This window comes from Electrona antarctica (genome assembly GCF_951216825.1).
Source record: "Electrona antarctica genome assembly, chromosome: 17".
Classification (NCBI taxonomy): Eukaryota; Metazoa; Chordata; class Actinopteri; order Myctophiformes; family Myctophidae; genus Electrona; species Electrona antarctica.
In genome coordinates this window covers 42,179,131-42,197,535 of record NC_136798.1, presented here as the reverse complement: position 1 = coordinate 42,197,535, position 18,405 = coordinate 42,179,131, and the positions used below count along the sequence as shown (strand labels likewise).

The 18,405-nt window shown below is 43.4% G+C and overlaps 1 protein-coding gene across 1 annotated transcript in view; it reads left to right on the top strand.

Moving 5' to 3' along the window:
* Positions 1 to 18,405, top strand: part of adgrg6 (adhesion G protein-coupled receptor G6) — a gene marked incomplete at its 5' end in the record, with an annotated part of 167,576 nt that overhangs the window by 24,846 nt on the left and 124,325 nt on the right. Inside the window, one exon of the mRNA XM_079526453.1 lies at positions 14,419 to 14,466. Within this exon, the coding sequence (XP_079382579.1) occupies positions 14,419 to 14,466 (48 nt within the window). The remainder of the gene's footprint in view (positions 1 to 14,418; positions 14,467 to 18,405) is intronic.

Here is an 18,405-nt window from a genome sequence, read left to right as displayed (position 1 = left end):
GCAAAGATTTGAGTTCCCCACCAAAAACCAGTAGGCATAATGTTCCATGCTTACCTCGCGATGGTCACGCTAAAGTCTCTCTAGAAGCATTAACCCATTTTTGGGCGGGAACCCCTTTTGGTGTTAGCATTATGTTATGCTTTAGCTATTGAAAAATAGCAGATCTACAAGCTCATAGCGCGCCACCGAGTAGGTCTGCTATTTTTGAAAAATCGAAGAACGACTGACATAGGAACATAGCTTTTTCAGAAAACTGTCAAGATGTAGAAGACATTTTTTTTAATCTGATCTAAGGTCAAAATGGGTTAAGTGCCGTACCAAAAATGGCCACACGATGGGGTCCTTGCCCAGTGCCAGCCGTATTTACAATAGTAGTCCCAAAACCTACCGGATGTTGACGTCACTTTGAACCGGACGTGAAAGTCGGCCAGGTCACAGTAGTGGTTCTAGGCCTTTCTATACTAAATCAAATCAAATCAAATCAAATTTATTTATATAGCACATTTAAAAACAACTCTCATTGTACCAAAGTGCTTCACAAGGCAGAATATAGTGGAATACAATACAATACAATAAAATGCAATACAATACAATACAGTACAATTCAGTGCAGAAGACGTCAATAGTAAAAAAAAAAAACAGGCAAATAGGACAAAGTAATCTAAAAAGGAAAGGTGCAAGATCATGTCAGTGGTGCAAAGGCTTGTGAATATAAAAATGTTTTAAGTTGTGATTTAAAAGACTCAACGGAGGGCGCAGACCTAACGGCGAGGGGAATGTTGTTCCACAGTGTGGGGGCTGCGACAGCAAAGGCGCGGTCGCCCCTGAGCCTCTTTTTGGTGTGCGGAACCCCTAAGAGACCCCTGTCTGCTGACCTGAGGGTCCTGGTAGAGGGGGGGTAGGATAGGAGGTCGGTGATGTAGGAGGGGGCCAGCCAATTAAGGGCTTTGTATACAAACAGGAGGGTTTTGAACTGGATTCGGAACCGGACCGGCAGCCAGTGGAGAGAGGCCAGGACAGGGGTGATGTGATCTCTCTTTCTGGTGCTGGTCAGGAGTCTGGCTGCTGCATTTTGAACAAGTTGTAGACGGGACAGGGATGACTGACTAATCCCAGTGTAGAGGGCATTACAGTAGTCTAACCGGGATGATATTAGTGCGTGGATGACTATTTCAAGCGATAACTGACTACACAAGCGGGTTGTGACTATTACTAGCGATAACTAAGTCAATCTAAGGTCTAATCAAGCGCCGAATATCGCATTTTGTGCACATTACGATCCATAATGCACATAAAGACCGCGAGTGTGCGTGCATGAGCGTGCACGCGAGTATTTTGGCCGTTTTTAGGTAAACGTCACCGTCCGCTAACGGATGCTACTTATTTCATTTTTTTCCACTGGATTATGGGGAATAAAACAAATCTCGGGATGCCGAGCATGGCATCGATTGCAAAGGTAAGTTAACCCATTTAGGCCTGACCTCAAAATAAAAAAAAAATCTTCTAAATCCTATCCAATAAATATTTTTAAAAAACGATTATGTTTACGATTGATTTTACGATACGATTAAAAACAAATAGCAGACCTACAAGCTGGTAGATCTGCTATTTTGCAATAGCTAAAGCATAACATAATGCTAACACCAAAAGGGGTTCCCGCCCAAAATGGGCTAATCTCGGTTTCTCTGGCCCGGCGCGGAAACAGTTGATATTCCAAACGAGAGTATGCCCTTTCTGGTCAAAACCACGGAGAGTTCTCTCGATTAGGAGATACGAGGCATTCTTTCTGAGCCGTAAACAAGGAAGTGAACAGCAGCGCGCATGTGTATTGTTTTAGTTTTAGTATTTTAGTATTTTTTGTTTTTTAGTTTTGTTTTAGTTTTTTGTTTGATATCAATAAATCAAATAATCTTTCATATTCAACGGAATGTCATATATTGTCTTCCCGCTTAAAGGTGTAGGGAAACGGAAATGGTGGACATTTTAATTTGAAGTTTCAGCTTAGTTCAAACGCTGGCTCGGAAGTTTCTGAACCAATCAGAGCGTCACATCCCTCCAGGCTATGGGGTCTGTGACTTCCTCCGTGTGAATTTCGTTTGTAAACCAAGTGACAGAGAGACTTGGGGGAAAGCCAGCAGATTATTTCTAACCTATACACAACCTATATACATATTTTAGCGTGATGATTAAGTTTAAAACAAGTAATACAGTCTGGTACAGTAGTTCTTTAATCAAAACCAGCTGTGTGGAGGAGAACAAGAAGCATGGGAATCAAACTGGTGAGCTTCATTTTTATTGGCTTTTATTGATGTGTGTCTCTACACGTCATCACGCAGCACGTTTTCGTTTTCAGGAAGTAATTTAAACAAGCCCAAATTGATTAAATAAATTAATTACCAGCTGCATTTTTATTATCTGTGGGTCTGCTGCTGACGTTATGCCACTTTTTAGCTGCGCTCCGCTGTTATGCTCAAATTAGTGACCCTAAAGAATTCTGAGGCAACATGGCTGGAGACGAGGCAGCCAATCAGAACTGCTCGACTAGACTATGCCGTGCAGACGATGGGATGTTATGGGTCGTGACAGAAATAAGCTAAGCAGCCTCCAAAAACCAAACCAGGCAAGCAACTGTGGATGAATCCACGTTAGGCTGGAAATATGCAGACTTGGCAACACTCAGCAGAAAGACTATAGCGGTGTCCGTCTACCGGTCGCAAGTTTCCCAGGTAAACACTAACCTGCCGCTTCTACGAAGCAGCTGGTAAAAAAGAAACGATGGACTTTTGATATAAAAAAACACAGAAAAGAGAATTTGCCCATTTGTTTGCATCCATTGTTGGGTATGCCCATAATGATGTCCACGGATATAGTCTAAAAGTGTGAAAAACTTATTTTTCATTTCACACTACGCCTTTACGTTTATCTTTTCCACGGAGCTGCAGGCTTTTTCCTCCTTTCCAAAAGAGACTTTTTTTTTCTTTTCTTTTTTTTTAACCACCATGCTTCAGTAAAGCAAAGGGTGCGAAAGAAAACAAGTACAACACTTTTATTTGCTCTGGCGTTTGACCTGCAAGAGTGCAGCCCTGTGTATTCTTTTCTACGTAGCTCCGTAACATTTGCTTAATGGCGTGTCATAACAAGGTAAACACAGCTGCAGCTAATAAAAGTAATAACGGGCACATTTTGATTCAGGTGTGTACCACAGTCACTGCAAAGCTTTGACGGTATATTCCACAGTATATTGACTGTTTTGTCAGCGATTTTTCTTTCTGACATACCTAAACCAAACACGACTCGTGATTAATTTAATCAGCCGTCTTCATAGCCTTCCTTTTTTTTTTTACAATAAATATTAATATTTATGCTCACCATACGTGTTTAATTAACGGCACATTAACATATGAACCATTATGCTCTTTTTGTACACATTTTGTACACATTTTGAACTTGTGAAATGGGACATTCTTGTTAAATTGAAAAAAGGGCTTCGTTAAGACCTCCGTAATATGCCTGTGTGAAAAGTGGGAGTGAGTGGTGCAGGCAGGGAGGAGCTACGATGTGACAGACAGACAGACAGACAGACAGACAGACAGACAGACAGACATTGAGTGAATTATAGTTAGATTATATAGGAGAGACAATGTTAATATTAATTTCCATATGTGGAAAAAATAAATAAACACAGTAATACAACTTAGAAAAACTTTCTTTATTTCTTCTCCTTCATTTTGTCCCAAAAGTTCAACAGTAACAACAGATAAATAACAAACAAAAAATCCAGTTTAGTGACTAATAAATCATGGTGGTTCCCCAGACAGAGGCTAGGACGGCTGCGGCAAGAGTGGCAGTCAGGGACAGCTTGGTCGTGGGTAGAGATGCTCCGATATATCGGTCGCCGATTTATATCGGCCGATCTCCGATATATCGGATCGGATCGGTGGTCTAAAATTCACCGATCCGCAAAACCGATATAAAAGGCTAAAAGCTGCGCCGTTAGTGTGCCATTTTACTAAGGCACCGATCTGGCGCTCTGTGAGCCACTAGTAGAGTCTGAGTCTGCTACTAGAGTCTGCTACATTCCATTCCACAAGCGGGCTTCCAATGAGGAAGTAAAAAAAGAAAAACAGCAAGCAGCAACGACACGAGACCCGCACAGATTATAGCTACGCGTAATTTACAACATTAGCAGCAATGTCTCTCGTTTGGCAGTTTTTCGTTGTGTCAGATACAGACCCAAAATATGCAGTTTGCAACACGTGTGGAGAAAATGTCCCACGTGGAGGTAATCTACCAAAGAATTTTAACACAAGCAACTTGAGAAAGCACTTGGCGACTACACACGGCGACGAGCATGTTGAATACATAAGGCTAAGCGAAGCGAAACAGGCTGCAAAACCAGACGTTTCAGAAGAAAAGAAGCACACACAGATGACGGTTAAAGCAGCGTTTAAATCCGTCGAGCCTTTCCCTCACGACAGCAAAAAAGCAAAAACCATACATAAGAAAGTCATGCAATTCATTGCGCTGGATCAGCAGCCACTATCAGTCGTGGATGATGCGGGTTTCATACGGCTTGTATCACACTTGGAGCCACGGTACACCATACCAGGACGCAAGTATTTCACCGACAAGGCTTTGCCCGAGTTGTACGATGCCATTTACAGCCACATTGACAGTCTTATGAAACACGGTGCCACAGCCATCAGTTTTACTTCGGATATTTGGAGTTCTAGTGTATCGCCCATGTCAATGCTAAGTCTCACCGCACAGTGGGTGGATGAAAACTTTGTACTTCAGAGCGCCGTTCTCCACTCACAAGAGTTTGCTGGCTCACACACTGCTCTTGCTTTGGCAGAGACATACAAGACCATGTTTGAAGCTTGGAGCATACCGAAGGAGAAAGTGCAGGTGATCCTTCGGGATAATGCCAAAAATATGGAAAAGGCCATGAAAGATGCGAAGCTCCCCAGCTTACCCTGTATGGCACACACCCTACAGCTTGCTATTAAAGATGGACTTCTGTCACAGCGCGCCATCATTGACATACTGGCTATAGGGAGACGCATTGTTGGCCATTTCAAACACTCCCCTTTGGCGTATGGACGTCTTCAAGACATCCAGAGAGAGATGGGCCAAGTGCCGAAGAGATTGCAACAAGACGTAGAAACCCGCTGGAACAGTTCTTTCTACATGGCACAGTCATTACTCGAACAAAGCGGGCATTGCTGTCCCATGCACCAGACTACACTACATTGCCATGTGAATTCACCACACACCAGTGGAAGCTGTTGGAAAATCTAGCGGTTCTCCTCACACCTTTCGAAGAGACTACAAATGACATCTCCAAAGGAATAGCCACAGCAGCTGATGTTATCCCAGCCATCGCAGCACTGACTCTTCTCCTCGAGACACCAGATGATTCCGACAGAGGAGTCCAAACAGCCAAAGAAACACTGTGCAACGCCGTCAAAAAGAGATTCAGAGACATTGTGAAAGAGCCCCTCTACATCCTGGCTACAATCCTTGATCCGAGGTGAGCACAACAGTAACAAAACATAATCAATTAAAATTACTATTGGCTAAATTATATACGCATATATATTATTTATTTGCTCAGCTCAGCCGACATCCCGTCAATTTTATATACGCATATATATTATTTATTTGCTCAGCTCAGCCGACATCCCGTCAATTAATAAATAAATAATGTTAATATTTGTTTATTCACTGTTGGTCACATAACTAATATGCATTGGTTTGCATTGCCCTCTAGTGGTTAGGTAATCAATATATGACACTGTCACTAATGTAACGTTTTATTTTCTCAATGAAAGGTTTAAGGATGGGTTCTTCACAGAGGATCACAAAGGCCATGCACGGCAGTTGCTTTCCCAAGTTCTCACTAAGCTTGCTTCAAACCCGGATAGACTAGAACCACCACAGCCAGAGCCAGCAGAGCCAGTGCCAGCACTGCCAGCAGAGCCAGATGCCATCTTGGAAGACCCAGACCACAGTGACGCAGACGAGACAGCTGCAGAGCCCGTCCCCAAAGTCCAGCGACGATCAGCCTTGTATGAGATGTATTCAGCAATTTTAGGAAGTCAGGAACAGGCCGCTGACAACGACGGCGAGTCCATAGCATTTCAGATGAATATGTATCTAAGTGAGAAAACGATCGGTCTAAAGCAATCCCCCTTCGCTTATTGGCAGAGAGAGAAGCGTTTTCCAGCGCTTGCTAGAGCAGCACGGGTGTACCTTGGGGCGCCATGCAGCACAGCGGCACAAATTATTGACGAAAAAAGAAATAGGTTGACCTCCAAGAATGCAGAGATGCTCATATTCACAAAGGTGAATTTGCCCATGTTCCTGAAAAGCCAACGCTTAGCTCAAGCTCAAGGGCAAGGCTCAAGCCTTTAGAGTAGACTAGAAAACGCCGGTAGGATTTGGTCTACCGACTACCTGGCATTCATTTATTTTATTTTATTCATTTTATTTGAATGTCATTGCAAGTGCAGCTGATATTTTCTTTTAATGCACCTTAGGTCAAGTCTATTTTGGTAAGTCCAAATGTGAATGTCATTGATATTTAATTTTGTTTTTGATTTTGTCTTAATGTGCCTTATGGCAAATGCACTTTATGAGTATGACAAATGTGAATTGATAATTGATATTGGGATTTTTTGGGACTGCACTGCAGTTCGTTTATTTTATTACACCGTTTTCTTTTAGAGTAAAGTTTCGGTTTACTCTTTACTCAGTTTCCTGTAAGATTGGAACTTAAGGGAGTTAATAAGTTCAGATATTGTTTTTTGCTACCTCATTTAAGCTTACCGTTGAAATATTCCAGGTATTTGTTTCATTTTGATATACCTCATGTAGGTAGAAAGATGGGTCTGATAATTCAACTGTTCAGAGTGACTGAGTCATACTTAAATTTTGAATGATGCACCTTGTAAAAAAAAAAGAAAAGTTAAATTCATATTGGGACTGAGGTTCAAAATCTATCCATAATGTAGCAAATGGCAATGCCATTATCATCATAGATGATACTATGGAATGTCCCAGGCCAATTTCTACTACTCTACTACTACTGTTTCAAAAACTTTCAGGTGGTCTAGTTTAAGCTGTTGTTTGTTTGAAAACTGTAACTGTTTAGTTACTGTAGTAGTATCATTTGTTTATTGAAGCATAAAGCTGCCTGATACTGTACTGAATATTTTTTTGAGCTCCCTCGATCCTGTTCCAAGAGGTGAGATTAATTACATGCCAGTGCCACCATTTAGCAGCGCTAGATGGCGCCCTTGCCAGGGATTTAGCCAGACTGGAGCGACGCGACAGCTCTGCTTGATTTCAACGGAAGTACTCTAGTCTGCCATTTCTGCTCCTCTTCTGGTAACTTTGTCAACAACGTTACATGACATCTAGTATCAGAAGCGCTTATTTGCTAGTCGCGCTGATTTATGATTGAGCTCCTATTGATTGATTGATTGATTGATTGAAGAATTTATTAACAGTTTGCAGAATTACAGTACATTTCAAGCACAAACTCAATACAAAGGCTGTTAACTGTGAGTGGACGACCCAATTAAGCATTACACTTGTTTCCAATAGGGTCCACCATGTTCAAATCATCAAAACATTTAGAGACGTACAAATAGACACTTCTATAGACAGAACAGGAATTCATCATAAAGGAGGTAAAAAGGGAAAAGAAACATATACAGTGAGGGGAAAAAAAGGGGTGGGCGGTGGGGGGGATTCACGTTCAGCTCCGTTAATTTGTTTTTTTTCCTTGGAGGAGCTGCGTTGGGTCCCCAAGTCGGCTCCGTGGCCGTACCTTGAGTTGGCTGTGTGGCCGTGACCGTCTCTTGTGTTGTCCTTGCGTTGGGTCCCCAATTCGGCTCAGTGGCCATACCTTGAGTTGGCTGTGTGGCCGCGACCGTCTCTTGTGTTGTCCTTGCGTTCGTGTTTGAGGGATTCCGATTTTACAGGGGCCAGTTTCGAATTGCAGCCGTCCGTAGGTGCCCTTTGAGAGCGGTTTTGAAAGAGTCAAGGGATTCGCATGTCTTAATGACAGTTGGTAGGGCGTTCCACATTTTGGTGGCATAGGAGCGAAAATAATTTAGTCCCTTGTTTGTGCCGAATTCACTAAACAACCCCATATCACCTCAATCTGATCTTCAATTAAGAGAAAAACACTACTAAAGATCGCGCTTAATCCGCTTATAATGGAAGTGGACGGAGGGAAAACATTTGAGGAAGAATCGCCCGCCTCCATAGTGGAAGCAAGCGTTACCCAGCAACGGGGGATCAACTAGTCTAAGGTAAATAAAATTATCCCTGGCAAAGGTGGATTTAATAGCTAAACTTTGCATCAAACGTGTTTGGAAATGTTGATTGTTTAATAAAGGCCGTGCAAACTGCAACAAATCAGTGTCATCATTATGGTATGGGTAAGAGAGATCATTGATTGAAATATTTATTAACAGTTTGCAGAATTACAGTACATTTCAAGCACAAACTCAATACAAAGGCTGTTAACTGTGAGTGGACGACCCAATTAAGCATTACACTTGTTTACAAGAGGGTCCACCATGTTCAATTCATCAAACACAAGACAGAAGACATACTGTAATCTGAAATGTACTTTAATTCTGCAAACTTAATAAATACTTCAATCAATTGAAATCAGGTCAGCGGGCACGGGTTGCCAGGTTTTAATAAACCTGGCAACCAAAATAAAACAAATAAAAAATAAATATATATCGGTATCGGAATCGGAATCGGCCGATTTATTAATAAAATATCGGATATCGGTATCGACCCCAAATAATGGTATCGGAGCATCTCTAGTCGTGGGAGCTCCGCTGTTGCATTTATCAGTGGAGCAACAGTCGATCTGGGTCTCGTAGGTGATGGTAAGCAGGGTGGCGTTGGTAGTGGCATTGCATCCGGAGGTCCCCCTGCAGCCCATAGTTCTGAAACCACTGAAGCTGGAAGAGATGCTGGGGAATGCTGGACACAAGAAACACAGAGAGATGATGAGCCAATGTGATTTATAAAAGTTAAAGGTATATTCAGTGATTTGACCTAATTCAAATATCACTTATTTTTTCTTTTTTTCTGGATAATCCTCCCTACTATAGAGTGTGCTGACCATATAAGGAGTTCCTCCCTGTCCCCAGTGAGCCCCTGGGGTAAAAAAAACCCTAGTTTCAGTTTTGGTGGCGGGTGGCAAAACCTTCATCCAATCAGGATGAGTGGGGCCTTCCTCCAATCATGATCGAGTGGGGGTGGGCCTTGGTGCACATGCTGTTGGCCTGTTGCACTTCCCCCCACTGTAGAGCGTGCATGTGCACATTTTGTTACCGTGGCGGACTGGGTGGTTTTCCAAATCACCCAAATCACTGAATGCTCCTTTAACTAAAACGAACTAAAAAACGAATTAAAAAAACATTTTAGTTAACTGAAACTAAATAAAAAATAAAAATAAATTAAAAACGATAACTACACTGAAACTGTATTGTGTGTTCACAAAACTAACTGACATTATAGAAAAAATACCCTTAGTTATAGTTTTAGTTTTTATAGTTTTAGTTATAGTTTTTTAGTTTAAAAAACTAAAACTAAACTATAACTAAACTAAAACTAAACTAAAACTAAGCATTTCACCAAAATAAAAACTAAATGAAAACTAGCAAACCCACTCTAAACACTAACTAAAACGAACTGAATTAGGAAAAAAAAGCCAAAACTAACTAAAACTATAATGAAAAAAACAAAACTATTATAACCTTTATAACTATTATAAACATGTACTCATGTGCTGTGTGCCGTCTGCATTACATTAGCAGGATTTTACTGTGCGTGTGAATGCGTGAAGAAGTGAAACGGTAATTAAAAGTGACTGTCTCTCAGGCATGAACGTCTATGAATGATGTATGGATCAGACTCAGAGACATTGATGAGGATGGTAGGACTTACTTGCTGTAGCAGTAAAACAGACTTCCGTGCTATTCTGGGTACAGGAGACCTCTGCAGAATTGTAGTAGCATTTGCCCAGAAGACCGAAACTGCAACTGTTGCAGGTCAGACTGTCCACTAAAATAATGGAAATTTGGATGGAGTTATAGTTTCACATCAGAACATCATGGACACCTTTTATACTAGGAATAAAGGTACTGTATGTATAGGCTATACACATTTTATGAATTTCATTATGCTATTTTCAGTTATTTAATTATTTATGAAAACAAATCAACATGGAACAATAAACAAAAATCATTAATCTATTAACCCATTCAGGCCTGACGTCGAAATTAACAAAAAAAAGTTTTTTAAATCATGACAATTTTCTGAAAGATTTGAGGCACATTTTAACGATTTAAAAAAAAAGTAGCAGACCTACAAGCTTGTAGATCTGCTATTTTTCAATAGCTAAAGTTTAACGTAACGCTTAAAACACCAAAAGGGGTTCCCGCCCAGAATGGGTTAATGTAGCTAGTAGAAGACTATTGAAGCGATTATTGACGTAATTTAGTTTTTATCACCAATTTAGGAGAAAACAAAATTTTAGAGCGATTTTTTTTTAAATTATTTACTCTAGTCCTACTAAACCCCAAGAAATTCCATCTGGCCACAAAAGATCACGAGATCTACTGAATGTGTCAAACTGCATATTGAGCCCATAACACACAGTGTGGCTTCCCCCCAGTAGGCTACCTTCACATTCAGTAGATCCTGTGATCTTCTGTGGCCAGATGTAATTTCATGGGGTATATTAGGACTATAGTAAATAATAAAAAAATAAATCGCCATAATATTTTGTAAAGAAATACATATTTAGCCCCATGCTCGAATGCCCCCGCCCCCCTGTCAAAAACAGCTAAAATCCATAAAACGAAAGAAAGCAGCAAATTAAAAATAATTAACACTCATCTTTTACTTTCTGTAATAACAACCTAAAACATGAACCTTGGTTGAAAAAAACTAAAGTTGTTCTTAAACACATGTGCTGCTTGTTCTCTGTTCTGACAGGTATAGTTCATACACTTCAAATATGGTGTCTCAAAAAATCAGGTTTCACATTCTCTGCTCTTTTGTTACAAAAGTTAAGTCAAGAACACCAAGATATCAAAATTATGATCGCCACTCACCAGTGTGATAACTGTTAATCTTTCCTTGATAAACACCTACAATAAAAACTACTACTAAATTCTAAAAGGCCCATGCATTGACCTGGATTACAAACCATCCATTCAAAAAAAACTACCCTCAATTTTTGTGCCAGTAAAGAAGATTGTAAGATGAGGCCGGCTTACCCAACATAACGGATGCGATCACTGCGATGATTCCAAATAGGATCCTGGCCATCTTGGTGTATGATGTGACACACAGCTATAGCTGATTGTTTTGATCCCAAGTGAATGGAAATTAACTGCTGACTGAAGCTGTGGCACAAGTCTGTTGTTGAAATACAACCCAGGTGGGATGGGATGGGATGGAGGTGGCGGCACTGGAAGGGGTCATACAGGTTTTTTTTCTAGTTGGGTGAATGATCTATAGATACCAATGGGTCTGCAATGTGGTCTCTGCCAGGCTGGGTTGCCTACCCCAGGGCGTGCAAACTTTGGCCATATAGCCACTTGGAATGGGATCTGAAAAATCTAACCGTGTGCACAAAATAATATAAATGAAATGTCCATTTATTGCAACAATGCAAATGGGACCATTGGTATACTTTTTTTCCTGGAATATTTAGATGCTTGCTGATTTAGCCTATTTTGTGCCAGGGACGTCAGCTAGCCTAGAACTCACCTATGCTTTTTATGGCATAGGCAGCTCCCGGCAGGATCCGCCGCGAGAAACTATGCGCAGCTGCATGACATGAGACTAATTACTTAGAGCGACAGAGAGAGAGAGGAGTGTGTGCGTTTACATGTGTGCGTGTGTGTGTCAAAGGTGCAGACGATCAGAAATCAGCAGAGAGTGAGAGATGTTTGCGCTACTCTATGCCGAATTGAAGTGGACTCGGACCCAGACTTATTTTTTTCTCCCTGGAAAAAAAAACGTCTGGGTTTCCGAGGCTAGACGTCAGCAGACAGAAGGCCGTTTGACAGGTGTCGTTTACCATACCGTACATATACATCTGCTTCAGGAAAGCTGTGAGATTATCATCTCTACTTTGTCTTTAACCCATTTTGACCTGATTCTACAAATGTCTACTAAATCCTGACAGTTTTCTGAAAAAGCCATGTTTCTATGTCAGTGGTTCTCAAACATTTTTATGTCAAGGACACCCAAAAATATATGTAATTGGCCGCCGCCCCCCATCTGAAAATATATTGTTCCAGGGACCACCCCAGAGATTTGAGTTAAAAACGTTCGCTCTGAAAGAATATATATTCAAAGATTTGTGCCACATTTTCACGATTTTTCAAAAATAGCAGACCTACACGCGCTATGAGCTTGTAGATCTGCTATTTTTCAATAGCTAAATTATAACATAATGTTTAAAACACCAAAAGGGGTTCCCGCCCCAAAATGGGTTAATGTTATCGCTGATCCGCCGATGCCATCACCATTGTGGTTAGTCCACTTGTTAATCACCGAATAATGTACAGAATCATTTCACTGTGAAAGCTGTGGAAATGAATGCATTGTTTTGGGCATTAAAATCCTTGCGGTTTGTCCTTTTTCTCTCTCTCTCTCGAGTCTGTTAGGCAGATAGCATGCATTTCCCTCATGGTAACAACACAGCAGTGGCGTGCACAGACATTTAGAGGGGCAGGTGCTCAAGTTAAAAAAGGGCAAGTTGTGCAGCGCGTGGAACCGGCCGGTTGCCTTAATCCATTTTGGGCGGGAACCCCTTTTGGTGTTAGCATTATGTTATGCTTTAGCTATTGAAAAATAGCAGATCTACAAGCTCATAGCGCGCCACCGAGTGGCGCGCTACGAGCTTGTAGGTCTGCTATTTTTGAAAAATCAAACTGTTACGTAGGGACCTCAGGGGATTTGCTAGTCAAGAAAATTAACACTTTCTTTTTGCTGGGGACCCCCTGGAACCCCAACCAAGGACCCCTGGGGGTCCCCAGGCCCCACTTTGAGAACCACTGCTATTACAGTATAGTTTGTTAACCGGGTTTATCGACGAAAACTACATGGAAACTAAATGAAAACTAAGCTATGATGACTAAAACTAAAACTAAATGTATTGACAATTTCGTCAACAGATAAAAACTAGACTAAAATGTTAGGAAGGGACTAGTGGACAAGAGATCCAGTATAAGTCATTTTACACTTGGTTTCATGCTGAAAATTTTCAAGTGTAAAATCAGTCATTACGACGGCATCAAGGCCCGCCAAAATACATTTTAGTCGACTAAATGTAGATTTAGTCGACTAAAATCTTATGATGTTTAGTCGACTAAAATTAGACTAACACTAAGACATTCCAGGTGACTAAAATGTGACTAAAACTAAATGAAAACTTTTCAAGAGACTAATGACTAAAACTAAAATCAAAATGTGCTGCCAAAAACAACACTGCCCCCTGTACACCAAATCTCTTCGTGACAAAATAGCCAATCTTCAAACGTGTCGTGAGCTTGCAGATTGGCTATTTTTTTTTGACTAAATGTTTGCTTATTATATGATATGGCCATAGTAGGGCCACTTGGTTCCATGTGGTTAATTGGATTTTGAAGGGATTTTAATATGGTCTTATCTTATATCTTTTTATTAAGAGTTTTGTCAACAACACCATCGTTCTTGTGAAACTATAGAATGTTTTTCATCTTTGATTGATTTGATTGTATTAGAACAGAAGTGAAAAGAGCAACAGAGTACACAGTCAAGCGCTTGGTCTGAAGGGATAACGCACGCACGCACGCACGCACGCACGCACGCACGCACGCACGCACGTACGCACGCACGCACACACCTGCAACACACACACAAAAACAGTCCTTCATGCGGCCTTGTTTCTTAGTTTTAGCTCTGGTATTTACGCAGCAGGCATGAGTACAAGATTGACAAAACACAGTTTATAATAATGCTTAATTAACAACACGTCCCATACTGTATATTATGTTCTGTAATTAACCGATAGCTCAACTCAATTATCGCTCTTGTATAATGCAAGTACTGTACTGTCGACGTGCAACGCGTACACGTCGCAAAACGGCTTGAACTAACACATTGACACGGTGAGTCTGCATTATTAATTGATGTCTTAATTGAGTCGTTAACACATTCCAGTACAGTTTGTAACCTCACTTTCTCTCGTTGACTCTGACTCTGACTTTGATTGCTTGTTAATTGGCCGCATGCTGCCCATTATTAATGAATTCATTAATTGCCTGATTGACTTGTTGCCCAGTGATGATGTCCGCTAATCTCTCTTCCTTCTCTTCACAGTCTGCTACCCTCATTGCATACATTTAACTACTGCTGCGCCATCTAGTGGTGAGTGCTGCTAACAAACGTGTGAGTGTGCGCATGTGTGCATACTGTATGTGTGTATGTGTGTGCGTGGTTGCCTGTCTGTCTGTCTGTTTCTGTCTGTCTTCCTGTGTAAGTATTCCGTGTTTTAATATGAAAATTTAACATGCAAACCCAGACCAACGGCTCTTTGTTTCTTTGTTTCTTTGTTTCTTTCTTTCTTTCTTTCTTTCTTTCTTTCTTTCTTTCTTTCTTTCTTTCTTTCTTTCATTAATTCAACTAACCAGAGCTCGCATCAATACCGCTTATAAATCAACTTTTTTTTGGAATAGCCAACATATAAATGGTTAAAGTGGGTAAAATGATTGTGATGCTATGTATTAATATAAGTACTGTTGCTGGGGGGACCCCCGGGGAACCCTGCAAGGACTAGCCCCCGGACCCTCACTTTGAGAACCAATGCCGTAACAATCCACACAGTATTATGAAGGTTTTTGCTTGTTTGTTTTGTAATGTAACGCTCTGCTTGATCATAATGTACAGCGTCACACAAATTGAATCCTGACAAACTAACGGTTTTGGACATACAGAGGTTTCCTCCCGTCAAACGACACACACGCTCAAGTGAAAACTCAAGCAGTAAAAAGTACATTTATGCATTGTTGCGTCAAAATAGCTGCTTGATGGCATTCAAACTATTCTTTCGCATTGGCGGTCTCCCTCCTCGATTTATTTTTGCTCAGGTACTGTCCACCGCACGCACGCACGCACGCACGCACGCACGCACGCTGTCTTTATAAGCTCCAGACAGACGAGTCAATATTCCTGCAACCTCTAGGTCAGTTCTGTTCTTTTGAGTTTTATTTTTTTGGAAAGTGTAACTTTTTCATCATCATTTTACCGTTGAATTCTTATAGGTATACATTAGGAGGAGAGCCTATAGACAAACCACGGGCAGAGAGAGGAGAGACAGGTCCCCTCCCCACATTCACAGGCAGAGAGAGGAGAGACAGGTCCCCTCCCCACATTCACAGGCAGAGAGAGGAGAGACAGGTCCCCTCCCCACATTCACAGGCAGAGAGAGGAGAGACAGGTCCCCTCCCCACATTCACAGGCAGAGAGAGGAGAGACAGGTCCCCTCCCCACATTCACAAACCACGGGCAGAGAGAGGAGAGACAGGTCCCCTCCCCACATTCACCAAACCACGGGCAGAGAGAGGAGAGACAGGTCCCCTCCCCACATTCACAAACCACGGGCAGAGAGAGGAGAGACAGGTCCCCTCCCCACATTCACAAACCACGGGCAGAGAGAGGAGAGACAGGTCCCCTCCCCACATTCACAAGCCACGGGCAGAGAGAGGAGAGACAGGTCCCCTCCCCACATTCAGAGAGAGGAGAGACAGGTCCCCTCCCCACATTCAGAGAGAGGAGAGACCGGTCCCCTCCCCACATTCAGAGAGAGGAGAGACAGGTCCCCTCCCCACATTCAGAGAGAGGAGAGACAGGTCCCCTCCCCACATTCACAAACCACGGGCAGAGAGAGGAGAGACAGGTCCCCTCCCCACACAAGCCACGGGCAGAGAGAGGAGAGACAGGTCCCCTCCCCACATTCACAAACCACGGGCAGAGAGAGGAGAGACAGGTCCCCTCCCCACATTCACAAGCCACAGGCAGAGAGAGGAGAGACAGGTCCCCTCCCCACATTCACAAACCACGGGCAGAGAGAGGAGAGACAGGTCCCCTCCCCACATTCACAAGCCACGGGCAGAGAGAGGAGAGACAGGTCCCCTCCCCACATTCACAAGCCACAGGCAGAGAGAGGAGAGACAGGTCCCCTCCCCACATTCACAAACCACGGGCAGAGAGAGGAGAGACAGGTCCCCTCCCCACATTCAAACCACGGGCAGAGAGAGGAGAGACAGGTCCCCTCCCCACATTCAAACCACGGGCAGAGAGAGGAGAGACAGGTCCCCTCCCCACATTCACAAGCCACGGGCAGAGAGAGGAGAGACAGGTCCCCTCCCCACATTCACAAACCACGGGCAGAGAGAGGAGAGACAGGTCCCCTCCCCACATTCACAAACCACGGGCAGAGAGAGGAGAGACAGGTCCCCTCCCCACATTCACAAACCACGGGCAGAGAGAGGAGAGACAGGTCCCCTCCCCACATTCACAAACCACGGGCAGAGAGAGGAGAGACAGGTCCCCTCCCCACATTCACAAGCCACGGGCAGAGAGAGGAGAGACAGGTCCCCTCCCCACATTCACAAGCCACGGGCAGAGAGAGGAGAGACAGGTCCCCTCCCCACATTCACAAACCACGGGCAGAGAGAGGAGAGACAGGTCCCCTCCCCACATTCACAAGCCACGGGCAGAGAGAGGAGAGACAGGTCCCCTCCCCACATTCACAAACCATGGGCAGAGAGAGGAGAGACAGGTCCCCTCCCCACATTCACAGGCAGAGAGAGGAGAGACAGGTCCCCTCCCCACATTCACAGGCAGAGAGAGGAGAGACAGGTCCCCTCCCCACATTCACAGGCAGAGAGAGGAGAGACAGGTCCCCTCCCCACATTCACAAACCACGGGCAGAGAGAGGAGACAGGTCCCCTCCCCACATTCACAAACCACGGGCAGAGAGAGGAGAGACAGGTCCCCTCCCCACATTCACAAACCACGGGCAGAGAGAGGAGAGACAGGTCCCCTCCCCACATTCACAAACCACGGGCAGAGAGAGGAGAGACAGGTCCCCTCCCCACATTCACAGGCAGAGAGACGAGAGACAGGTCCCCTCCCCACATTCACAAACCACGGGCAGAGAGAGGAGAGACAGGTCCCCTCCCCACATTCACAAACCACGGGCAGAGAGAGGAGAGACAGGTCCCCTCCCCACATTCACAGGCAGAGAGAGGAGAGACAGGTCCCCTCCCCACATTCACAAACCACGGGCAGAGAGAGAAGAGACAGGTCCCCTCCCCACATTCACAAGCCACGGGCAGAGAGAGGAGAGACAGGTCCCCTCCCCACATTCACAGGCAGAGAGAGGAGAGACAGGTCCCCTCCCCACATTCACAAACCACGGGCAGAGAGAGGAGAGACAGGTCCCCTCCCCACATTCACAAGCCACGGGCAGAGAGAGGAGAGACAGGTCCCCTCCCCACATTCACAAGCCACGGGCAGAGAGAGGAGAGACAGGTCCCCTCCCCACATTCACAAGCCACGGGCAGAGAGAGGAGAGACAGGTCCCCTCCCCACATTCACAAACCACGGGCAGAGAGAGGAGAGACAGGTCCCCTCCCCACATTCACAAGTAGAACAAGGTCTTTATCAACCAATCTAGACCTGAGGACAATTCTTTAAAAATAAGTCTTCTTAATCCTGACAGTTTTCTGAAATAAACCCATGTTTCTATGTCAGTCGTTCTCAAACATGTTCATGTCAAGGACCCCCAAAAATATATGTAATTGGCCCCCGGACCCCAATCTCAAACTATGTTATTCCAGAGACCCCCCCATGAGAAGCAAAGAGTTGAGTTAAAAGCGTTCACTGTGAAAGAATGTAGATTTGCACACATTTTCATGATCTTTCAAAAATAGCTCTGCCGCGCTATATGAGCTTGTAGATCTGCCATTTTTCAACGGCTAAAGTTTAAAATAATGGTTAAAAGTGCTTAAAGGCTACGGCGACACATTCGAAAATGGGTTCCCGTCCAAAATGGGAACCCCTTTTGGTGTTTCAAGCATTATGTTACGCTTTAGCTGTTGAAAAATAGCAGATCTACAAGCTCATAGCGTGGCACCGAGTGGCGCGCTTACGAGCTTGTAGGTCTGCTATTTTTGAAAAATCGAAGAACGACTGACATAGAAACATAGCTTTTTCAGAAAACTGTCAGGATGTAGAAGACATTTTTAGAATCTGATCAAAAACCACAGCCTCCACATTGAGCTCAAAATCCTCTCCCAATAA